The sequence below is a fragment of the Lathamus discolor genome, unplaced genomic scaffold (genome assembly GCF_037157495.1).
Source record: "Lathamus discolor isolate bLatDis1 unplaced genomic scaffold, bLatDis1.hap1 Scaffold_314, whole genome shotgun sequence".
Classification (NCBI taxonomy): Eukaryota; Metazoa; Chordata; class Aves; order Psittaciformes; family Psittacidae; genus Lathamus; species Lathamus discolor.
Genome location: NW_027069343.1, coordinates 19,303 through 43,023, shown reverse-complemented (window position 1 = coordinate 43,023; position 23,721 = coordinate 19,303). Strand labels below are relative to the sequence as shown.

Sequence of the window (23,721 nt, the reverse complement as noted above, 5' to 3'; positions counted from 1 at the left end):
TGTCCCTGGGGGTTCCTATGGGTGCTATGGGGGGGGGGGGTTCCGGGTGCCCCCCCCTGCCCTCGGTGCCGGCCTCCCACGGGGGGCGCTTTGTGCTGAGCGCCCGGATTCCCGGCATTCCCAAGGGATGGGACAAGGAGCGCCCTTGTCCGGGGGGAGCGGGGGTGGGGGGGGGGGCCCGGGGGTGGGGCGCAGGGACCAGGGCACTTCCAGCGGGACACGGGAGAGGGAAGGAGCCGGAGGTGAGGGGGGGGGGTGGAGGGAGGTTTTGGGGTGCGGGGGGGGGGGGGGGAAGGGGGGACCCCCCCAGCAATGGGATACAGGAGGATGGGGGGGTACAAGGGGAATGGGGGTGTTGGGGTGCAAGGGGGGGGTATTAGGGGGGCAATGGGGGGGTAGGGGTGCAAGGAGGGTTTAGGGGTGCAATGAGGGCTTAGGTGTGCAATGGGGGTATTGGGGTGCAGTGGGGGGGGTTAGGGGTGCAATGGGGGGATTGGGGCGCAATGGGGGGGTCTTGGGTGCAATGGGGAGGTAGGGGTGCAATGAGGGTTTAGGGGTGCAATGGAGGGTATTGGGGTGCAATGGGAGGTTGGGGTGCAATGAGAGGTATTAGGGGTGCAATGGGAGGGTTTAGGGGTGCAATGGAGGGGTTGGGGTGCAATGGGGAGGTTGGGGTGCAATGAGGGTTTAGGGGTGCAATGGAGGGGTTGGGGTGCAATGGGGGGGTCTTGGGGTGAAATGGGGGTCTTGGGGTGCAACGGGGGGGCACTGGGATGCAATGGGGGGGGTTGAGGTGCAATGGGGGGGCATTGGGATGCAATGGGGGGGTCTGCGTGTCTGTGCCCCCCCCCCCCAGTTACAGAGGCCGGAAGCTCCGGAGCACCCCCGGGACCCCCCCCCAGTGCCACCCAATGGAGGTGAGGGACGGGACGGGGGGGAGGGGAAGGAATGGGGTGGGGGGGGGGCGAGATTAGGGGTGGGGATGGGGGGGGGGTGCTGGTTCTGGTCCACCCCCCCCCCCCTCCTTGCTCCGGATCCCCCCCAGTGATGCCCAATGGAGGTGGGGGGGGTGGAGGGAGGGGGAATGGGTTGGGGGGGGGGAGGTTTAGGGAGGGGGATGGGGGGGGCTGGTCCTGGTCCCACCCCCCCGCCCCCCCCCCCATAGGAGCTGCTGGAGCTGGAGGCTCCCGAGGCCGCGGGTTCGGGGCTGGCGGTGGCCCGGGACCGGCGCGGGCTCTACATTGCCAAGGCCCCGCGGGCGCTGCGGGTGCAGGCGGGTGAGCACCGGGGGGGGGGCAAATCCCGGCTGGATGCGATGGGGGGGCCCGAATCCCACCCGGATTTAAGGGGGGGGTCCCGAATCCCACCGGGATGAGATGGGGGGGTCCCAAATCCCACTTGGATGTGATGGGGGATCCCGAATCCCACTTGGATTTAAGGGGGGGGTCCCGAATCCCACCGGGATGAGATGGGGGGGTCCCGAATCCCACTTGGATGTGATGGGGGGGTCCCGAATCCCACTTGGATGTGATGGGGGGGGCCCGAATCCCACCTGGATTTAAGGGGGGGTCCCGAATCCCACTTGGATGTGATGGGGGATCCCGAATCCCGCTTGGATGCGATGGGGGGGTCCCGAATCCCACCTGGATTTAAGGGGGGGGGTCCCGAATCCCACCTGGATGGGATGGGGGGGGCCCGAATCCACTTGGATGCGATGGGGGGGTCCCGAATCCCACTTGGATGTGATGGGGGGGGCCCGAATCCCACCTGGATTTAAGGGGGGGGGTCCCGAATCCCCTCTGGATGTGATGGGGGGGTCCCGAATCCCCCTTGGATGTGATGGGGGGGTCCCGAATCCCACCCGGATTCAAGGGGGGTCCCGGCCCCGCAGGTGACCGCTTGGTGGGGGCCAGGATCTTCTTCGAGGGGGCCCCCCCCGAGGTCGTGCGCGGCTGCTCGAGGGCGCCGCCGGCTGCCGGGTCTCGCTCTGCGTCCGCCGCCGGGCACCGGGCACCGGGACAGCCCCGGTAGGGACCAACGGGGGGGGTCCGATGGAGACGGGAGGGGGATGCGGGATGCTGGGGGTCCCTATGGACACGGGAGGGGGATGCGGGATGCTGGGGGTCCCTATGGGCACGGGAGCGGGATGCGGGATGCTGGGGTCCCTATGGACACGGGAGGGGATGCGGGATGCTGGGGGACCCTATAAAGATGGGAGCTGTGTGCGGGATGCTCCCCAGTCCCTATGGACAGGGGAGCGGGGTGAGGGATGCTGGGGGTCCCTATGGACACGGATGCTGGGGGGTCCCCATGGACACGGGAGGGGGATGCGGGATGCTGGGGGTCCCTATGGACACGGGAGCGGGATGCGGGATGCTGGGGGTCCCTATGGACACGGGAGCGGGGTGCGGGATGCTCCCTGGTCCCTATGGACACGGGAACGGGATGCGGGATGCTGGGGGGTCCCTATGGACACGGGAGGGGGTGCGGGATGCTGGGGGGTCCCTATGGAGACGGGAGGGGGTGCGGGATGCTCCCCGGTCCCCATGGCCCCGGAGCGGGACCCCAGCTCCCCCGTCCCCCCGCAGCCCGGCCCCATCCCGACGCTTCCCAAGAAGCCTCCGGCGGCTCCGTCCCTGGAGCTGGCGCTTCCCAAACTTCCCAAGCTCGGGAAGAGCCGCAGCGAGGCCGAGCCCGTCCCTCCGGGTCCCCCCGCTCCGGTGCCAGCGCGGCCGCGGCCGGCTCCGGCCCGGTTAACGGTGAAGGAGGCTGCGGGCGGCAGGGCCATGCAGGAGCCACCGGTTAAAGCGGAGCTCCCCGGCGGCGCCCGGTTCCCGGCCGTGGAGGTGGCGGTGCCGGCGTTCCCGGTAACGGAGCCCCAGGGCAAAGCGGGCGACGGGGACGCGTTCGGCGGCTTCCGCCTCCCGTCCGTGTCCATCCCGGCCGTGGAGCTGGTGCCCAAAGCGGCACCGGAGCCGGTGCTACGGTAACCCCGGCCCGCCTGGGGCTGCTGGAGGCGGCGGTGCCGTCGCTGGGGATCGCGGTGCCGCGGGTGGAGGTGGCGCTGGCGCTGCCCACGGGCACCGAAGGGCTCCGCAAGCTCAGACCGGAGGCACCGGAGGGCACCGGGGCCGCCAAGCCCAGGGCCCCCCGCTTCGCCCTGCCCCGGGTCGGGCTGGGCTTGGGCAAGCTCGGAACCGGGGCCCCGGTTGGAGCCGGCGGGGCCGGGCCGGGCTCGAAGGGCCCGAAGTTGCCGCTGGCTCCGTTGGGAGCCGCGGTGCCGGGGTCCCCCCCGGGCCGGCGCCGGTCTCCGTCGTTACCGAAGCTGCCGGCGGGGCCGGAGGCGGGGGTGAAGCTGCGGCGGTTCGGGGGCTCCAGCCCCGATCTCCGTAGCGGGGGGGACCCCAAAGCGGTGCCGGGGTCCCCCGGGGCGCTGCTGGCCCCGGGCTCCGTTGCTCGGTGCCCGTCGTGGGCTTCACGGCACCGGAGGATGAGCGGAGGGAGGCGAAAGGCCCCGGGGGGGGGACGCTGAAGGTGCCGGGCTTGGAGTTGGCCCCGCCGGGGATGGAGGCGGAAGCGGGGCGCTGGGGGGGGCTCAAATTGCCCCGGTTCGGCACCGGCACCGGGAGGATGAAGCCGGAGGCGGGGGGCAAGAGCATCCCCCCCCCGGGCCGGGCCAATGGGGAGGCCAAAGCTCGGCGCTGGGTCCCCAGGGTGGGGTTTTCGCCCCCGACCCCCCCCCCTTGCCCAGCACAAGCGGGGGGGGGAGGCTCCGCATCCCCGAGCTCGAGCTCTGCCCCCCCGGCCCCCCCCCAGCTCCAGGCGGGGACCCCCAAGCTGAGCCCCACGCTCTGCGGGGGGCGCTGAGGAGCCCCCCCCCCCCCCCCCCCCCCCGCCCATTGACCCCCACCCCCGCATGGACCCAAACCTAAACCCTCCTTAACCCCCCCCCCCCCGGTCTTTTGGGGCTGTTGGAAGCTTTTGGATGATGCCATTAACGGGGGAGGGGGGGCAGCACTGAGCCCCCCCCCCCCCCCCCCCCCCCCCAGCTTCTTGCTCTTGGCTTGGCACAATAAAGATTTAACCCTAAAATCGGGCCTGAGAGCATCGGGGGGGGGATGGGGGGGATGGGGTTCAAGGGGATGGGGGGGGGTGCCCGGGGCTGGGTTTTGGTGCCTGGAGCTGAGTTTTGGTGCCTGGAGCTGGGTTTTGGTGCCCGGGGCTGGGTTTTGGTGCCTGGAGCTGGGTTTTGGTGCTTGGACTCGGCTCCAGGTTCCAGCATCCCCCTCAGGGTCTCCTGGCTCCCCCCCCCACCCCCGGTGCTGCCCCAAAGAGCCCCCCCCCCCCAAAACCCCAAGGCAAAAAGCAGTGAGAATCGGGAGGTTTGGTGCGGTTTTCAGCCCAAACGGGGCCCGGATTCGGTGCCACCGGCGCTTCCCCGGTGCCTAACGGGAGCCACAGCGGCTCTGCCAGCGCTCGGCGTCGCCGATGTCCGCGCTGTACTGGGAGCTCCAGTCCCGCTCGAACACCGCCTGCAGCTGCTCCCGGACGGTGCCGGTGCCGGTGCCGGTGCCGGTGCCGGTGCCGGTGCCGGCGGCACTCACCGTTTGGTTGATGACCAGCGCCGAGCCCGCCGTCTGCGTGAAGTAATCACCGGACCAGTTGGAGGTCCCTGCAATGAGGTGTGGGGTGAGGAAGATGGGGGGGGGACGGGACGGGACACGGGACCCCCCCCAAAACCAGGCCCTGAAGCCCCGGCAGCGCCGCGCTCACCGATGTACGCGGCCGCCTCTGTCACCATGTACTTGTTGTGGTTGACCCGGGCGTAGGGGATCCGCGCCTGCGCCGCGCTCACCGGCACCATGAACAGGCGCTGTGGGGAGGGAGGCCGCGGTCAGGCACCGGCACCGGCACCATGGCTGCACCGCGATGCCCGTCATGGCCACATCGTGATACCCATCATGGTCACATCGTGATACCCATCATGGTCACACCGTGATACTCACCATGACCACACCACGATACCCACCATGGTCACATCGTGATACCCATCATGACCACACCGTGATACCCACCATAGCCACAACATGGTACCCACCATGACCACACCACGGTACCCACCATGACCACACCACGATACCCACCATGACCACACCACGATACCCACCATGGTACCCACCACGATACCCACCATGATACCCACCACGACCACACAGCAATATCCACCACACTGCCCACACCATGGTACCCACCATGACCACACCGCGATGCCCACCACAGCCACACTGCGATACCCACCACGGCCACGCTGTAATGGGTCCGGTTATCGGCGATGGCCGCCAGCGACTTGAGGAAGGGGAACATGGTGGCCTGGCTGTGCTGCCAGCAGCCCACCAGCAGCCGCACCCTGACGCGCCGCTCCACCACGGCTCGGCGCAGCCCGTTATCGATCGCTGGCCAGAACCTATGGTGGTGATGGTGGGGGGGGGGGGAACCGGGTTGGGCACCGGCACCAGCACCAGCCCTGTGCCCCCGGCCCCACCGCGGCTGCGCCCGGACCTCTGCGGGTGGGAGAACTCGGTGGTGGGCAGGAAACTCATCACCGCGACGTCCACGAAGGCCTCGGCGGCGTCGATGACGCTGAGCAGGGCGCCGAGGTCCGCGGTGCGCCCGGCGGCACACAGGGCCGGGGGGGAGCTCTGCGGCACCGGCACGGGCTCAGCGCCGCCATCGCCGGCGCTCACCGACCGCGGCACCGGGCCCGGCGCCCGGGAGGGGTTGGGAGGTACCGAGAAGTAGACGGCGGCGGCGGTGCCGTTGAGCCGCAGCTCCAGCGGCGTCTCCGCGTTGATGGTGGTGGAGTAATTCGCCGGCCACGGCACCGGGATGGTGGCACCGGGGACGCCGAGAGCCCAATAGGCCTCAAAGATCTTGCCCAAGTCTTGCGCCAAGCAGGGGCAGTCGTAGACGGCGGCGCCGAGCTCCTTCACCTGCGGCACGGCCACGGCGTCGGCCCCGTTCTCTGGCGCGGCCGCGGTGATGCTCGGTGCCGCTTTGGCACCGGCCGGCACCGCTCACCTGGGTCAGGGACCTCCAGTCCATGTTGGCGCTGCCCACGTAGAGGTGGGCGCCGTCGACGAGCCAGAACTTGGTGTGCAGCACCCCCCCCGTCAGGCGCGGCAGGTCCACGGCGCGCACCGCGGCGCCTGCGCAGGGCGGCAGCGCCCGTGGTTGGGGGCAAAAACCGTGCTTTTGGGGCAGAACGCCCGGGTTTGGGCCCGAACCCCCCAGTTTTGGGTCCAAACCTCCCAGTTTTGGGCCCGAACCCCCCAGTTTCGGGTCCAGACCCCCCAGTTTTGGGCCCGAACCCCCCAGTTTTGGGTCCAAGCCTCCCAGTTTTGGGCCCGAACCCCCCAGTTTCGGGTCCAGACCCCCCAGTTTTGGGTCTGAACCCCTTGATTTCGGCTCCAAACCCCCCAGTTTTGGGCGCGAACCCCCCAGTTTTGGCTCCAAACCCCCCAGTTTTGGGCCCGAACCTCCCAGTTTTGGGTCTGAACCCCTTGATTTTGGCTCCGAGCCCCTTGATTTTTGGCCCAAACGCCTTGATTTTGGCTCCGAACCCCCCAGTTTTGGACCCAAACCCCCCAGTTTTGGGTCTGAACCCCTTGATTTTGGGCCCGAACCCCTTGATTCTGGCTCCGAGCCCCTTGATTTTGGCTCCGAACCCCTTGATTTTGGCTCCAAACCCCCGTTTTGGGCCCGAACCCTTGATTTTGGCTCCGAACCCCTTGATTTTGGCTCTGAACCCCTTGATTTTGGCTCCGAACCCCTTGATTTTGGCTCTGAACCCCATGATTTTGGCCCCGAACCCCTTGATTTTGGCTCCAAACCCCCCAGTTTTGGCTCTGAACCCCTTGATTTTGGCCCCGAACCCCTTGATTTTGGCCCCGAAGCCCCGTTTTGGCCCCGAAGCCCCGTTTTGGCCCCGAACCCCCTGATTTTGGCCCCGAACCCCTTGATTTTGGCCCCGAACCCCCTGATTTTGGCCCGAACCCCTTGATTTTGGCCCCGAACCCCCTGATTTTGGCCCCGAACCCCCTGATTTTGGCCCCGAAGCCCCTGATTTTGGCCCCGAACCCCTTGATTTTGGCCCGAACCCCCTGATTTTGGCCCCGAAGCCCCGTCTCGGGTGCTCCCAGCGCCCACCGCTCCGCTCCAGCTCCACGAGGTCGTTGAGCGGTGCCTTCGCCGACGGGCGGCTGACGGCGACGCGGACGGCGACGCCGCGGGCCGGTAACCGGAGCAGCTCCTGCAGGATGCGCTCGCCCTGCACCGGATAACGGGGGGGGGGGGGGGGGGTCGGGGTTGGGAAAGGGCAGGAAAATCCCTTGGGAAGCGGGGGGAGGGCGGAGCGGGACCTGCGCCGCCGAGGGCTCGGCCGTGCCGGTGTCGGCGTTGCTGAGGGTCCAGTAGAAGGAGGCGATGTCGAGGCTGCGGCGCGCGGAGCGCAGGAGCCGCATCCAGGTGGAAAAGGTGGAGGGGTTCGGGGGGGAGGCGGCGCCGAAGCTCATTCCCTCCGGGATGCTCTCCGCGAGGACGAGCCTGGGGGGGGGAGGGGCGGGGGGGGGATGGGGGGGATGGGATGGGATGGGGGGGGATGGGATGGGGGCAATGGGATGGGGGGGGATGGGGGGGAATGGGATGGGGAGGATGGGATGGGGGGAATGGGATGGGGGGGCAATGGGGGCGGAATGGGATGGGGGCAATGGGAGGGGCAAGGGGGGGCAATGGGGGGGGCAATGGGATGGGGGCAATGGGGGGCAATGGGATGGGGGAGCAATGGGAGGGAGCAATGGGAGGGGGGTAATGGAGGGCAATGTGAGGGGGGCAATGGGGGGGCAATGGGGGGCAATGGGAGGGGGGCAATGGGGGTGGGAATGGGATGCAGGCAATGGGAGGTGCAAGGAGGGGCAATGGGATGGGGCAATGGGGGGCAATGGGAGGGGGGCAATGGGATGGGGGGGCAATGGGGGCGGAATGGGATGGGGGCAATGGGAGGGGCAAGGGGGGGGCAATGGGGGGGGCAATGGGATGGGGGCAATGGGGGGCAATGGGAGGGGGCAATGGGAGGGAGCAATGGGAGGGGGGCAATGGGGGGCAATGTGAGGGGGGCAATGGGGGGGCAATGGGATGGGGCAATGAGGGGCAATGGGAGGGGGGCAATGGGAGGGGCAAGGGGGGAACAATGGGATGGGGCAATGGGGGGCAATGGGGGGGCAATGGGGAGGCAATGGGAGGGGGGCAATGGGGGTGGGAATGGGATGCAGGCAATGGGAGGTGCAAGGAGGGGCAATGGGATGGGGCAATGGGGGGCAATGGGAGGGGGGCAATGGGATGGGGGGGCAATGGGGGGGGCAATGGAGGGGGCAATGGGAGGGGCAAGGGGGGGCAATGGGATGGGGCAATGGGGGGCAATGGGAGGGGGGCAATGGGAGGGGCAAGGGGGGGACAATGGGATGGGGCAATGGGGGGCAATGGGGGGGCAATGGGGAGGCAATGGGAGGGGGCAATGGGGGTGGGAATGGGATGCAGGCAATGGGAGGTGCAAGGGGGGGCAATGGGATGGGGCAATGGGGGGCAATGGGAGGGGGGCAATGGGGGGGCAATGGGGGGAGGGCAATGGGGGGGCAATGGGGGGCAATGGGAGGGGCAATGGGATGGCACCAATGGGATGAGGGCAATGGGATGGGGTCAATGGGGGGGGCACTGGGATGGCACCATTGGGATGGGGGCACCAATGGGGTCCTGCCCCCCCCCCCTCACCGGCACGAGGCTCCGCAGGCTCCGGCATCGCCGCGGCTCCGATCGGGTCCGAGCCGGAGCCGGAGCCGGAGCAGGAGGAGGAGGAGGAGGAGGAGGAGGAGGAAGAGGCCGAGGAGCAGAGCGGGGCCCCCCCCCCGCCCCCCCCACCTGCGGCAGCGCCGGGCAGGCAGGGGGGGGCCGGCATTCCAGACCTGAGGAATCCCGGGGGCTCCGAGGGCCTTGAAGCCAGCGCCGGCCCCCACCGGGGGCAGCTGGGGTGGGAGGCAGGGAACGGCGGTGAATCCCATGGGATCCATAGGGAAAGGTGCCCCCCCCCCATTGTAACCAGGGGGGGAATGGGGGGGGGGGGCCCCCCAAGTCTGTACCTGCCTGTAGGCGCTGTGGGGCCTCATCCCGGAACAGGAGCAACCGGCTCCGGCTCCGGCTCCTTCCCAACGCGCCCGGAGGCTTCCGGGGACCGGGAAAAGGGAGCGGGGAAAGGGCCTGGAATTGGGGAGCACCGGAGCCTCCCCCCATCCCCCCCCCCATTGCCACCCCATTGAGGCCGGGGTTAGGGCATGGGCTGGGGTCTAGGCCCATTGAGCCCCATTGAGCCCCACTGAACGCCATTGAACCCCATTGAACCCCATTTCACCCATTGAACCCCATTTAGCCCCACTGAACCCCATTGAACCCCATTTACCCCCATTTCACCCCATTGATCCCCATTTACCCCCATTGAACCCCCTTTCACCCCCATTTCACCCCATTGATCCCCATTTACCCCCCTTTACCCCCATTGAACCCCCTTTCACCCCATTTACCGCCATTGAACCCCATTTACCCCCATTTCACCCCATTGATCCCCATTTACCCCCATTGAACCCCCTTTCACCCCCATTTCACCCCATTGATCCCCATTTACCCCCCTTTACCCCCATTGAACCCCCTTTCACCCCATTTACCCCCATTGAACCCCATTTACCCCCATTTAACCCATTGAACCCCATTTACCCCCCTTTCACCCCCTTTCACCCCATTTACCCCCCTTTCACCCCATTTCACCCCTTTTCACCCCATTTACCCCCATTGAACCCCATTTACCCCCATTTAGCCCCATTTCACCCCATTGAATCCCATTTCACCCCATTGAACCCCATTTACCCCCATTTAACCCATTGAACCCCATTTACCCCCCTTTCACCCCTTTCACCCCATTTAACCCCATTTACCCCCCTTTCACCCCATTTCACCCCGGGTTCGGTCCCCGTTCGCCCCCCCCCCGGTACCGGAGCCCCCGGCGGCGGCTCCCAGCTCCGTCCGCTAGGGGGCGCCCTCGCGGCCGCCGCACTCTATGGTCGCCCCCCCTTCGTTGTCCCTCCCGCGCCGCCGCGGCCTAGAGCGTCCCTTACCCGCAACCAACCAGACCGAGAGAGGGGTGGTCCGCCGACGACGTCACTTCCGGCGCTCCGCTGACGGGAGCTTCCGGTGGGGCCCGGCGCGGCGGCGGGATGGGGCGCGGCGGGGGCGGAGCGGTGAGGGGCGGCCATGGGGGGCAATGGGGGGCGATGGGGGGCAATGGGGGGCAATGGGCTGGATAACGGGGGGCTATGGGGCAGGAGGGGGGCCCATGGGGCGGAAGGGGAGGCTATGGGGCAGGAGGAGGTGATAAGGGGGATCTGTGGGGCGGGAGAAGGGGATAAGGGGGGCCTGTGGGGCAGGAGGGGGGTCTGTGGGGCAGGGGGGGTGTCTATGGGGTAGGAGGGGGTCTCTATGGGGCAGGGGGGTGTTTATGGGGCAGCGGGGGTCTCTATGGGGCCAGACGGATCTCTATGGGGCAGGAGGGGTCTCTATGGGGCAGGAGGGTCTCTATGGGCTAGAGGGGTCTCTATAGGCAGGGTCCTCTCTATGGGGCAGGAGGGGTCTCTATGGGGCAGGGGGGTCTCTATGGGGCAGGAGGGGTCTATGGGGCAGGAGGGGTCTCTATGGGGCAGGAGGGGTCTCTATGGGGCAGGAGGGGTCTCTATGGGGCAGGAGGGTCTCTATGGGCTAGAGGGGTCTCTATAGGCAGGGTCCTCTCTATGGGGCAGGAGGGGTCTCTATGGGGCAGGGAGGTCTCTATGGGGCAGGGGGGTCTGTATGGGGCAGGAGGGGTCTATGGGGCAGGAGGGGTCTCTATGGGGCAGGCGGGGTCTCTATGGGCTAGAGGGGTCTCTATAGGCAAGGTCCTCTCTGTGGGGCAGGAGGGGTCTCTGTGGGGCAGGGGGGTTTCTATGGGGCAGGGGTGATCTCTGTGGGCTAGAGGGGTCTCTATAGGCAGGGTCCTCTCTATGGGGCAGGAGGGGTCTCTGTGGGGCAGGGGGGTTTCTATGGGGCAGGGGTGATCTCTATGGGCCCACTCTCCTGTGCCCCCCCAGGCCGCTCCCGGCGCCGCCGCCTGACGCCGCCGCCCCCCCCCCACCATGGTGTCCGTGACGATGGGTGAGCCCCCCCCCCATCCCCCCCCATTCCCCCCCCCCATCCCCCCCATTCCCGTTGAGCCCCATCCCATGGGATTCCCTTGTCCCGGTGCAGCCACCTCCGAGTGGATCCAGTTCTTCAAGGAAGCCGGGATCCCGCCGGGCCCCGCCGTCAGCTACGCCGTCATGTTCGTGGACAACAGGTACCCCCCCCGCCGCGCTCCATGCATCCCGATGGAGGGATCCGTAGGGATGGAGCCGGCATCCAGGCGGCCATCCCTGCGGTATTCCCGAGGGCAGGATCCGGAAGAACATGCTCCTGGATCTCACCAAGGAGCTGATGAACGAGCTGGGAATCACGGCGGTCGGCGACGTCATCGCCATCCTCAAGCACGCCAAGGTGGTCTACAGGCAGGTGCGGGCGCTGGGAAGGGGCTCTTCCAATGGGAAGTGGGGGTTTTCCAGGGGTTTCCTTGGGTTTTCCAGGGGTTTCATTGAGGTTTCCATGGGTTTCCGTTGGTTTTCCATAGGTTTCCTTGGGTTTTCCATGGGTTTCATTGAGTTTTCCATGCATTTCCGTTGGTTTTCATCGGTTTCCTTGGGTTTTCCATGGGTTTCATTGAGTTTTCCATGCGTTTCTGTTGGTTTTCAGGGGTTTCCTTGGGTTTTCCATGGGTTTCCCTGAGTTTTCATGCGTTTCCGTTGGTTTTCCATAGGTTTTCTTGGGTTGTCCATGGGTTCCCGTTGGTTTTCCATTGGTTTTCCATGAGTTTCCTTTGGTTTCTATGGGTTCCTTTGGTTTGCCGTTGGTTTTCCATGAGTTTCCTTTGGTTTCCATTGGTTTTCCATGAGTTTCCTTTGGTTTCTATGGGTTTCCTTTGGTTTTCCATTGGTTTTCCATGAGTTTCCTTTGGTTTCTATGCGTTTCCCTTGGTTTCTATGGGTTTCCTTTGGTTGCCGTTGGTTTTCCATGAGTTTCCTTCGGTTTTCCATGAGTTTCCTTTGGTTTCTATGGGTTCCTTTGGTTTTCCATGGGTTTTCCATTCGTTTCTTCCCGCAGGAGATGTGCAAAGCAGCCACGGAATTGCTCCTTCCCGGCTCGCCCCCGCTCCAGGCGGAGCTGCGCCGCAGCGCCCACAGTGGTGAGCTGGGATCCGCTCCTTGGGCGGCATTCCGCAGGGATCCTGCCCATGGAAGCATGGAATGGGATGGACCTCAAAGCCCGCCCGGCTCCAAGCAAGGGGCAGGGACACTTCCACTCCCCACCACCCCCCCCCCAAGCCCTTCTCCGCAGGGATTCCTGCTGGGCATTGCCCCATCCCGAGGGATCGGATCCCCTCATCCCATGGGAATGCTCTGTGTATCCCCCCCTGCAGCCGCCAGCCGGATGATTGCCAACAGCCTGAGCCGGGATCCGCTTCCCGCTGCCCCGCTCCAGCCCCACGGCTCCAAGATCTCCGTCACCGTTCCCAACCCGCCGGCGGCAGCGAAGGCAGGTAGGGAAGGGGCTGATCCCGCCGGGAATGGCGCTGGGAGGCGCTTTTCCCATCCCGTTTCCCATTAAATTCCTCCTCCAACCCCTGGGGACCGCTTTTCCCATCCCATTTCCCATTAAATTCCTCCTCCAGCCCTTGGGAAGCGCTTTTCCCATCCTGATTCCCATTAAATTCCTCCTCCAACCCCTGGGGACCGCTTTTCCCGTTCCATTTCCCATGGAACTCGTTGTTTTCCCTCCATCCCGGCAGGCTCAGGGAATGCCGCAGCCGGAATTCCATCGCTCCCGGTGAAGCGGCGCCGGGTGACGGCCGAGATGGAAGGGAAGTACATCATCACCATGCCCAAGGGCACCACGCCCAGGACAAGGAAAATCCTGGAGCAGCAGCAAGCGGCCAAAGGTCCCGGCAGGGAATTCCCATCCCAGTATTCCCAATTCACCCCCGTCCATCCCAAATCCCACCTTATCCCCTTCAATCCCCCAGGGCTGCCCAGGACGTCTGTGTTTGACCGCTTGGGAGCCGAGGCGAGGGGGGACGCGGCTGCGGGAGGGAAGGTGAGAGGAGGGAATTCCTGCTTGGAATTCTAAGGGAATCCGGGAGGTGTTTTCCCCTCTTCCTGCGGGATTTGCACGCTGCCGCACGAGAGAGCCGGAATTCCTGGAAGCTGAGCCCCATTCCCGCCCGGCTCCTTCCGTCGCTCCCTGCATCCCATCGGGAAGGGCACCGGAGCCGGGATGCGGGCGCTGACGGGCATCCCTTTGCCTCCAGCCCCCCGCCGGCGTCTTCAGCCGCCTGGGAGATTCCCTGCGGGAGCAATCCCTGGAAAACGCCGGCTCCGCGCTTCCCTACGCGGGCGTCCTGAAGAAATCCACCGCTTCCCGCAAGGCGAGCGCCGAGCCGGGAATGCCGCTGAAGGCCAAAGCCAGCAGCTCGGAGGCGAAGCCCATTCCCAACCTGCGGAATGCCGCCGGGACCTCGCCGCCGGGAGAAGGGCGAGAGGGCGAGGACGGGGTGAGCAGCAGCAGCGGCGGCGGCGGCAGGGATAAATCCAAGCGGGAATGCCGGGTGATGATCCGCAGGACTTGGGGCTGCGGGAGGGTGAGCAGCAGCAGCGAGGCCCGGATGGACAACGCCGGCTCCGTCAGCGTCTTCCAGCGCTTGGGAAAGAAAACGGATTGAGATCCCGGGCATCCGGGTGGCTCCGTCCCATGGGATCGGCACCGGGGGGAAAGGGTTGAGCCCTGGGGAGGAGGGGGTTTTCCGCAGGGAAAGGCTTGATCCCGTAGGGAAAGGCTTGATTCCATAGGGAAAGGGTTAACCCCATAGGGAAAGGCTTGATCCCATGGGGAAAGGGTTAACCCCATAGGGAAAGGCTTGATCCCATAGGGAAAGGCTTAACCACATAGGGAAAAGCTTAATCCCATAGGGAAAGGCTTGATCCCATAGGGAAAGGCTTAACGCCATGGGGAAAGGCTTGATCCCATGGGGAAAGGCTTGATCCCATAGGGAAAGGCTTGACCCCATAGGGAAAGGCTTAATCCCATGGGGAAAGGGTTAACCCCATAGGGAAAGGCTTGATCCCATAGGGAAAGGCTTAACCCCATAGGAAAGGCTTGATCCCATAGGGAAAGGCTTAACCCCACAGGGAAAGGCTTGATCCCATAGGGAAAGGCTGAACCCCATGGGGAAAGGCTTGATCCCATAGGGAAAGGCTTGATCCCATAGGGAGAGGCTGAACCCCATGGGGAAAGGCTTGATCCCACTGGGCAACACTAATCCCATAGGAAAACAGTGGAGGGAAGAGGGAGGGGTAACCCCTTCCCAAGGGATTCCCTGCCCAAATCCCGGGCGAGTCCAGCCAAATCACCGCTCTCCATCCCCTCCCCGCCGCTAAACCCTTGCGCTTCCCCCCTTTATTCCCGCTTTGAGGAATTCTCCCCTGGAGCCCTCCGGGCGCAGCCTGGGGTTTGCCTCCGGTTGCCCTTCCCCTTGCCGCTCGCTTTCCCTGGAAGCATGGATCCGCTGCGGGACGGAATCCGCTGGGATGGAGGTCGGAGCGGCATTCCCGAAAAACACCCCGAAACCTTAAAAAAGAACCATTTTTGGGGGGGGGAAAGGCTCAAAAACCACCAAAACCCCCCAAAAAACTGCCTTAATTCCCGCCGGCTCCTCCGGACGTGGCCTTTCCCTGGAATTCCTCCTTTTCCCCCCAAATCCGGGCGCTTTTCCTCCAGTTATTTATTTCCCCCCAATCCCCCCCCAAATCCCTGGTTTCTTTGGTTCTGCTGTAAACCCCCCCCCAAAAACGCCTTTTTTCTCCCAAAAACGAAGCCGGGAAGTTTGGGAGAAATCCGCTGATTCCCAGGGTTTCCTATGGAAAAATGGGATTTCTTTGTATTTGTACCGAAATGCCACTGATTCCTTCGGTTTTAATGGGAAATTCACCAATTCCTTGGGTTTCCTAGAAAAATTCACCAATTCCATCATTTTTCAGGTGAAAATTCACCAATTCGTGTGGTTTTGATATGAAAGTCGTAAGTTCCTGCATTTTTCACGGGCAAATTTACCAATTCCCTTGTTTGTAACCAAAAAAATCTCAATTCTTTCATTTTTGATACAAAAATTCGCCAATTTTTTCATTTTCAACAGGAAAATTTACCAATTTTTTCATTTTTACCATGAAAACTCGCCAATCCTTTCGTTTTTAGTGCAAAAATTCACCAATTCCTTCATTTTCAGTACAAAAATTCACCACTTTCATTTTTAATATGGAAATTTACCAAGTTCTTCATTTTTACCATGAAAATTCACCAATTCCTTCACTTTTAAAGTGAAAATTCACCAATTTCTTAGTTTTTAATACAAAAAATCACCAATTCCTTCATTTTCATGCAGAAATTCACCAATTCTTTCTTTTTCAATACAAACCCACCATAATTTCACTATTAATATGAAAATTTATGATTTGTTTTCATTTTTAACATGAAAATTCACCAATTCCTTCATTTTTTCTGTAAAAATTCACCATTTTGGCACAAAATTTCACACTTGCTTAATGATTGATACAACCTCCCACCAATTCCGTCGTTTCCAATCTGCAGTTCATAAATGCCCTCGGTTTTAATGCAAAAATTCCCCAATTCCTTCATTTTCCATCCCAGAATTCCCCAATTTCCTCCGTTTTCCACCCAAATTCCCCGGTTCTTGCTTTTGCCTGATTCTGGCCCAATTCGGGGGCCTTCCCCTTCCCTTTTTGGCGGTTTGCTGTGTGTGACCCGCGTGCCGGGGGGGTTCCCCCCCAGTTTTGACCTTTTTTGGCAATAAAGCGTGGAAATGGCTCTGTTTATGCAAATCAGATGCAAATTTAATGCTCGGAAGGAGGCGTTGCGTGAGCACTGCGCCTGCGCGCGGAGGGGCGGACCCGCGCTCCCCGCGCATGCGCTCCCGCGTTCTGCGCATGCGCAGGGCGGCGCCTGCAGCCGAGCGGGGTCTTTCCCGTCTCCGTTTCCCCCCCCCCCCGGCCCCGTTCCCCTCCGGTTCCGTGTCCCGGCGCCCCCCGCTTCCGCTTCCGCCTCCCGACCCCCCCCCCCGGGGCTCCGCGGCCGCCGCCGTTGAACCGGGATCGGACCGGGATGAGCGGCGGGAGCCGGCGGCGTCCATGACAGGTGAGCCCCCCCCCCCCCCCCCCCCCCCGCGGCTCGCAATGGGCTCGCCCGCCCCCCGGCGGCCGCCGCTCGGACCGCACCACCCGCGCCCCTCCGCGGGGGGGAGCGAGCCCTGACACCCCAAACCCCCCCGGAGCCTCGCAGTGGACTCGCCCGCCGCGGGGTCGGGGATGCGGCGGGGACCGAACCACCCGCTGCGGTGGGGGGGGCCGGGGGGGGCTCTGTACGGCCCCAGGCAGGTCGGGGTGGGGGGGGGTCTATAGGGCCCGTGCAGGCTCTGCGGGCCCCATGGGGCTGCGCTGAAGGGGTTGGGGGGCGCTTTCTGCCCCCCTGTGGTGGGGGTGTTGGGGTCCCCCAGTGCGGGGTCCAGATCCCAAGGCTGGGAAGGGCGGAATCCCCCGTCTCCAGTCCCACCCCGCTGCTGGGATGTTTGGGGTCCGCATCCCAAGGGGTGGGAATGGCTGAATCCCGTTTATCCCATTCCCGTCCCATTCCCATCCCATTCCCATCCCATTCCCATCCCATTCTCATCCCATTCTCATCCATTCCCATCCCATTCCCATCCCATTCCCATCCCATTCTCATCCCATTCCCATCCCATTCCCATCCTATTCCAATCCCGTTCCCATCCCATTCCCATCCACATCCCATTCTTATCCCCATCTTATTCCCATCTCATTCGCATCCCATTCCTATCTCATTCCCATTGCCATCCCATTCTTATCCCCATCCCCATCCCATCCCCATCCCATTCCCATCCCATCCCCATCCCACCCCCATCCCATTCCCATCCCATTCCCATCCCCATCCCATTCCCATCCCATTCCCATCCCATCCGCAGGTCCTGGCCGGCCTTAGCCCCGGCGCCGCCATGACCGAGGTGCTGGTGGTGAAGGAGGGGTGGCTGCACAAGCGAGGTGAGCCCAGCACCAATGGGGGGGGGGGGGGGGGGTGGGCTGTGCTTCCCATCCCAGCTTCCTGCATCCCAACCTCCCGCATCCCAAAATCCCGCATCCCAAAATCCCAGGTGAATACATCAAAACATGGCGACCCCGCTACTTCCTGCTCAAGAGCGACGGCTCCTTCATCGGATACAAGGAGCGGCCGGAGAGCCCGGAGCAGGCGCTGCCCCCCCTCAATAACTTCTCTGTGGCCGGTAAAGGGGGGGCACCGGGGCTGGGGGGGACACATTGGGCTATGGGGGACGTGGCCTTGGTGGTCCATGAGGTCCTGGAGCATCCTTGGTCCCCATAGGGGACACGTTGGGCTATGGGGGACGTGGCCTTGGTGGTCCATGAGGTGTTCGGAGCATCCTTGGTCCCCATAGGGGGGATGTTGGGCTATGGGGGACGTGGCCTTGGTGGTCCATGAGGTCCTGGAGCATCCTTGGTCCCCATAGGGGGGATGTTGGGCTATGGGGGATGTGGCTTTGGTGGTCCATGAGGTCCTGGAGCATCCTTGGTCCCCGTAGGGGGATGTTGGGCTATGAGGGACGTGGCCTTGGTGGTCCATGAGGTCCTGGAGCATCCTTGGTCCCCATAGTGGGGATATTGGGCTATGGGGGATGTGGCTTTGGTGGTCCATGAGGTCCTGGAGCATCCTTGGTCACCATAGGGGACACACTGGGCTATGGGGGACGTGGCCTTGGTGGTCCATGAGGTCCTGGGACCCCACTGAGCATCCTGGGAGCATCTTTGGGTCCCAGGGGCAGGTCTCTGGGGCCGTTGGTCTCTGGTCCATGGGATGCCCAGGGAGAAGGGAGGGCAGGGCCGGGGGGGGTTCTGCTTCCCATCTGGGATCTGGGATCTGGGCATGCGGATCCCTGCTCCCGAAGCCCCCTGCTTGGAACGCAGAGTGCCAGCTGATGAAGACGGAGCGCCCGCGGCCCAACACCTTCGTCATCCGCTGCTTGCAATGGACAACGGTCATCGAGAGGACGTTCCACGTGGATACTCCGGAGGAGCGGTGCGGGAATGCCGCATTCCTATGGGAATGGGGGGGGGGGGGGGGGGAACCAAACCGCCCCCCGGCTCTCTCATCGCCTCCCTCTTCCCAATCCCGTAGCGAGGAATGGATGCGAGCGATCCAGACGGTCGCCAACAGCCTCAAGAACCAGGAGCCGGAGGTGGATCCCATGGAATACAAGTGCAGAGCCGTGGACGGCCCCGGCGCCGAGGAGATGGAGGTGGCCATCGGCAAATCCCGCGCCAAGGCCGTGAGTGGGAATGGGGTTGGGAATGGGGGCGGGTCCTTGGGATCGAGCAGTTTTAGAGGCGTTTTCCCATCCCGCATCCATGAATTCCCTGCTTTTCCCTTTCCCAGACCATGAACGACTTCGATTACCTGAAGCTCCTGGGGAAAGGCACCTTTGGGAAGGTCATCCTGGTGCGGGAAAAGGCCACCGGGCGCTATTACGCCATGAAGATCCTACGGAAGGAGGTCATCATCGCCAAGGTGCGGACCGGGATCCGCATGGATCCGGGCTGGATCCCCCCGCCGGCATTCCCTATGGATCCCGGCACTGACTGCACCTCCCTTCCCAGGATGAAGTGGCTCACACCGTGACCGAGAGCCGGGTGCTGCAGAACACCCGGCACCCCTTCCTCACCGTAAGCACTGCACCCCCCCCCGCCATCCATCCCTATGGAGCTTCCCTAAAATCCCCCTTTTCCCACTTTTCCAGGCGCTGAAATACGCTTTCCAGACCAACGACCGCCTCTGCTTCGTCATGGAATATGCCAACGGCGGCGAGGTGGGAGCTTCCCGCTTCCGAATCCCCCCCTTTATCCCTCTGTATCCCGCTTTATCCCTAAAGTCTCCCTTCCGGAGCGTTCCCCGTCACCCACAGGGAGTTGGGAGCATCTTAAAGCGTTTGATCCCGTTTTCCCTGCTCTTTCCCAGCTCTTTTTCCACCTCTCGAGGGAACGCGTCTTCACCGAGGATCGGGCGCTCGCTTCTACGGCGCCGAGATCGTATCCGCCTTGGAATACCTCCATTCCCGGGATGTGGTTTACCGGGATATCAAGGTACCGCTGCAGCTTCAACCCTTGCCTTGGCCCTGCTGCGCCTGGTCCCGATCCCAGTCCTGGTCCTGGTCTTGATCCTGATTCCAGTCCCTGTCCCGATCCTGGTACTGGTCCCAATCCTGATTCTGGTCCTGATCCCAGTCCTGGTACTGGGCCTGTTCCTTATCCTGATCCCGGTCCCGAGCCTGATCCCATTCCCTATCTCAAGCCCAATCCCAATCCTGATCCCAATCGTGATCCTGATCCCAGTCCCAATCCTGATCCTGGTCCTGATCCCAATCCTGATCCTGGTCCTGATCCTGATCCCGGTACCTACCTCGATCCCCACCCCAATCCTGTTCCTGGTCCTGATCCCAATCCTGATCCTGGTCCCTGTCCTGATCCCGGTACCTATCTCAGTCCCGATTCCAATCCTGATCCTGATCCCAATCCTGATCCCAGTCCTGCTTCCCTCCCACAGCCTTGAGGGGCAGGGCCGGGGGAGAGGGGGTCGGATCCTTCCCGCTCCATCCCTGTTCCCTCTTTCCCAGCTGGAAAACCTGATGCTGGACAAGGATGGGCACATCAAGATCACCGACTTCGGCCTCTGCAAGGAGGGCATCAGCGACGGTGCCACCATGAAGACCTTTTGTGGCACCCCCGAGTACCTGGCGCCAGAGGTATCCGTGCCTGTACCCATAGGGATAACACCCCCATAGCGAGGGTATCCGTGCTTGTATCCATAGTGACAACAACCCCATAGCGAGGGTATTCCTGCCCGCATCTATCCCGTAAGGAGAGCATCCCTGCCTGCATCCGTAGTGACAACACGCCCATAGCGAGTGCATCCCTGCATGTATCCGTAGCGACAACACCCCCATAGCAAGCACACCCCTGCCTGTATCCATAGCAACAACTCCATAGCAAGCGCATCTCTGCCCACATCCATAGCAACACCCCCATAGCAGGTGCATCCCTGCCTGCATCCATAGCAACAGCCCCATAGCAAGTGCATCCCTGCCTGTATCCATGGTGATAACACCCCGATAGTGAGCACATCCCTGCCTGTATCCATAACAACACCCCCATAGCGAGTGCATCCCTGCCCGTATCCATGGTGATAACACCCCGATAGTGAGCACATCCCTGCCTGTATCCATAGCAACCCTGCCATAGTGAGTGCATCCTTGCCCGTATCCATAGCAACACCCCCCCACCATGGCGATGCCGCTGGGGCCTCATCCTGCCGCTCCTCGCAGGTGCTGGAGGACAACGACTACGGGCGCGCCGTGGACTGGTGGGGGCTGGGGGTGGTGATGTACGAGATGCTCTGCGGCCGCCTCCCCTTCTACAACCAGGACCACGAGCGCCTCTTCGAGCTCATCCTGCTCGAGGAGATCCGGTTCCCCCGCAGCCTCGCGCCCGACGCCAGGGCCCTGCTGGCCGGGCTGCTCAAGAAGGACCCCAAGCAGAGGTGAGGGGGGGGACAGGGCCTGGTCCTGGTCCCAATCCTGGTCCTGATCCTGGTTCTGAACCTGGTCCTGGATCTGATCCTGGTCCCAATCCTGGTCTTGAACCTGGTCCTGATCCTGGTTCTGAACCTGGTCCTGAACCTGGTCCTGGTCCCAATTCTGGTCCTGAACCTGGTCCTGATCCTGGTTCTGAACCTGGTCCTGGATCTGATCCTGGTCCCAATCCTGGTCTTGAACCTGGTCCTGATCCTGGTCCTGAACCTGGTTCTGGATCTGATTCTGATCCCAGTCCTGGTCCTTGTCTTGATCCTGGTCCTGATCCCAGTCCCAATCCTGGTCTGGAACCTGGTCCTGAACCTGGTTCTGGATCTGATTCTGGTCCTGGCCCTGGTCCTGGTCTTGATCCTGGTCCCAATCCCAGTCCCGGTCCTGGTCTGGAACCTAGTCCTGACCCTGGTCCCGGTCCCAGTCCTGGATCTGATCCTGATTCCGGTCCTGGTCCTGATCCCAGTTCCAGTCCTGATCTTTGTCCCAGTCCTGATTCTGATCCTGGTCCCGATCCTGATCCTGCTTCTAATCCCAATCCTGATCCTGGTTCTGATCCCAATCCCAATCCCGATCCTGCTCCTGCTCCTGATCCCAATCCTGATCCTGATCCCAATCCTGATCCTGGTCCTGATCCCAATCCTGACCCTGGTCCTGATCCTGATCCCGATCCTGACCCTGGTCCTGCTCCCTGGGCAGGCTCGGGGGGGGCCCCAGGGACGCGCAGGAGGTGATGGAGCACCGCTTCTTCGCACCCATCAACTGGCAGGACGTGGTGCAGAGGAAGGTGAAGGCACCCAGGGGCACCCTGACCCCCCCCACAGCACCCAAAGGGACCCTGACCCCCCCCATAGCACCCAAAGGGACCCAACCCCCTCATAGCACCCAAAGGGACCCTGACCCCCCCCATAGCACCCAAAGGGACCCAACCCCCCCGCAGCACCCAAAAGGACCCAACCCCCCCTCCCTTGGCACCCAAAGGGACTCAAACCCCCACACAGCACCCAAAGGGACCCTGGACCCCTCCACAGCACCCAAAAGGACCCAACCCCCCCCTTAGCATCCAAAGGGACCCAACCCCCCCATAGCACCCAAAGGGACCCAAACCCCCCCCACAGCACCCAAAGGGACCCAACCCCCCCATAGCACCCAAAGGGACCCAACCCCCCCATAGCACCCAAAGGGACCCAACCCCCCCCCCTAGCACCCAAAGGGACCCCCCCGCACTCATGGGTGCCCCCCCCCGCAGCTGGTGCCCCCCTTCAAGCCGCAGGTGACGTCCGAGGTCGACACCCGCTACTTCGATGACGAGTTCACGGCCCAGTCCATCACCATCACCCCCCCCCGACCGCTGTGAGCGCAGCCCGGGGGGGGCACCCGCACAGGGGCTGGCACCTTCCATTGGGCACCATGGGGGGGGTTTGGGGGTGCTGGGACCTCCCATAGGGAACCATTGGGGGTGCTGGGAGCTTCCATTGGGCACCATGGGGGGGGTTTGGGGGTGCTGGGAGCTTCCATTGGGCACCATGGGGGGGTTGGGGTGCTGGGACCTCCCATAGGGAACCATTGGGGGGGGTTTGGGGGTGCTGGGACCTCCCATAGGGAACCATTGGGAGGGTTTGGGGGGGCTGGGACCTCCCATAGGGAACCATTGGGGGTGCTGGGAGCTTCCATTGGGCACCATTGGGGGGGTTTGGGGGTGTTGGGAGCTTCCATTGGGCACCATGGGGGGGTTGGGGTGCTGGGACCTCCCATAGGGAACCATTGGGGGGGGTTTGGGGGTGCTGGGAGCTTCCATTGGGCACTATGGGGGGGGTTGGGGGTGTTGGGACCCCCATGGGGTTGTCTTGGGTTTGCTGGGAGATCCCATTGGGCACCATTGGGGGGGGGGTCTGGGGGCTCCGTGCCCCCCATGTGTGGGTCTGGGGGTGCCCCCCCTCATCCCCGGCTGTTCCCAGCAGACGATGCCCTGGGCTCCCCCGAGGGCGAGCACCGGACGCACTTCCCGCAGTTTTCCTACTCCGCCAGCATCCGGGAATGACGGAGCCGGGGCCGGGGGGGGACCTGGAGGTGGAACCCCCCCCCCCCGCCATGGGCTCCATCCAGCCCCACGCTGCTGGCTCTGCCTTGAAGCCAACCGGATCCCAGCCAGGACTCAGCCGCATCCCAACCGGATCCAACTGGATCCCAACCGGATCCCAGCCAGGACTCAGCCGCATCCCAACCGGATCCCAGCCAGGACTCAGCCGCATCCCAACCGGATCCAACTGGATCCCAACCGGATCCCAACCAGGACTCAGCTGCATCCCAACCGGATCCAACTGGATCCCAACCAGGACTCAGCCGCATCCCAACCGGATCCAACTGGATCCCAACCGGATCCCAACCAGGACTCAGCCGCATCCCAACCGGATCCCAACTGGATCCCAACCGGATCCCAACCAGGACTCAGCCACATCCCAACCGGATCCAACTGGATCCCAACCGGATGCCAACCAGATCCCAACTGGATCCCAACCACGACTCAGCTGCATCCCAACCGGATCCCAACCAGGACTCAGCCGCATCCCAACTGGATCCAACCAGATCCCAGCCGGATCCCAACCAGATCCCAGCCGGAATTCCACCGGATCCCAAGCAGATCCCACCCGCGGTGGTGGGGACGGACGCCGGGCCCCACCCCCCCCCCACCATTTGGCTTCGCCGGTGCCTTACCCGCGGTGACGGCGTCACCGGATCCCGCTCCCGGCATTCCCGGTATTCCCGGCTCCGAGCCG

The 23,721-nt window shown here is 63.6% G+C and overlaps 4 protein-coding genes across 4 annotated transcripts; 3 read left to right on the top strand and 1 right to left on the bottom strand.

Moving 5' to 3' along the window:
- Positions 1-819: 819 nt before the first annotated feature.
- LOC136006591 (basic proline-rich protein-like) lies at positions 820-2,998 on the top strand. The gene is made up of 4 exons (XM_065664596.1): positions 820-917; positions 1,166-1,277; positions 1,914-2,027; positions 2,589-2,998. The coding sequence occupies exons 1-4, from the start codon at positions 820-822 to the stop codon at positions 2,988-2,990; spliced, it is 726 nt and encodes a 241-aa protein (XP_065520668.1). The 3' UTR covers positions 2,991-2,998.
- A 1,377-nt stretch (positions 2,999-4,375) lies between these two features.
- Positions 4,376-10,352, bottom strand: LOC136006590 (5'-3' exonuclease PLD3-like). Its single transcript, XM_065664595.1, has 11 exons — positions 10,215-10,352; positions 9,193-9,270; positions 8,824-9,074; positions 7,419-7,602; positions 7,207-7,327; positions 6,079-6,206; positions 5,790-5,990; positions 5,560-5,699; positions 5,299-5,464; positions 4,774-4,873; positions 4,376-4,672 (listed from the first exon to the last, which is right to left on the bottom strand). The coding sequence occupies exons 1-11, from the start codon at positions 10,350-10,352 to the stop codon at positions 4,446-4,448; spliced, it is 1,734 nt and encodes a 577-aa protein (XP_065520667.1). The 3' UTR covers positions 4,376-4,445.
- LOC136006595 (uncharacterized protein C19orf47 homolog) lies at positions 10,261-16,109 on the top strand. Its single transcript, XM_065664599.1, has 9 exons — positions 10,261-10,337; positions 11,220-11,283; positions 11,377-11,464; positions 11,562-11,676; positions 12,322-12,403; positions 12,638-12,757; positions 13,007-13,156; positions 13,241-13,311; positions 13,526-16,109. The coding sequence occupies exons 2-9, from the start codon at positions 11,265-11,267 to the stop codon at positions 13,934-13,936; spliced, it is 1,056 nt and encodes a 351-aa protein (XP_065520671.1). The 5' UTR covers positions 10,261-10,337; positions 11,220-11,264; the 3' UTR covers positions 13,937-16,109.
- Positions 16,110-16,197: 88 nt separating this feature from the next.
- On the top strand, positions 16,198-23,084 carry LOC136006594 (RAC-beta serine/threonine-protein kinase-like). Its single transcript, XM_065664598.1, is given in 16 exon segments — positions 16,198-16,422; positions 17,264-17,339; positions 17,450-17,578; positions 18,276-18,387; positions 18,487-18,637; positions 18,745-18,876; positions 18,966-19,031; positions 19,106-19,174; positions 19,324-19,368; positions 19,371-19,448; positions 19,979-20,107; positions 20,687-20,901; positions 21,644-21,731; positions 22,194-22,283; positions 22,285-22,297; positions 22,906-23,084. Coding segments are annotated over 15 exon segments (1,443 nt in total). The 5' UTR covers positions 16,198-16,422; positions 17,264-17,293; the 3' UTR covers positions 22,986-23,084.
- The last annotated feature ends 637 nt before the right edge of the window (positions 23,085-23,721 follow it).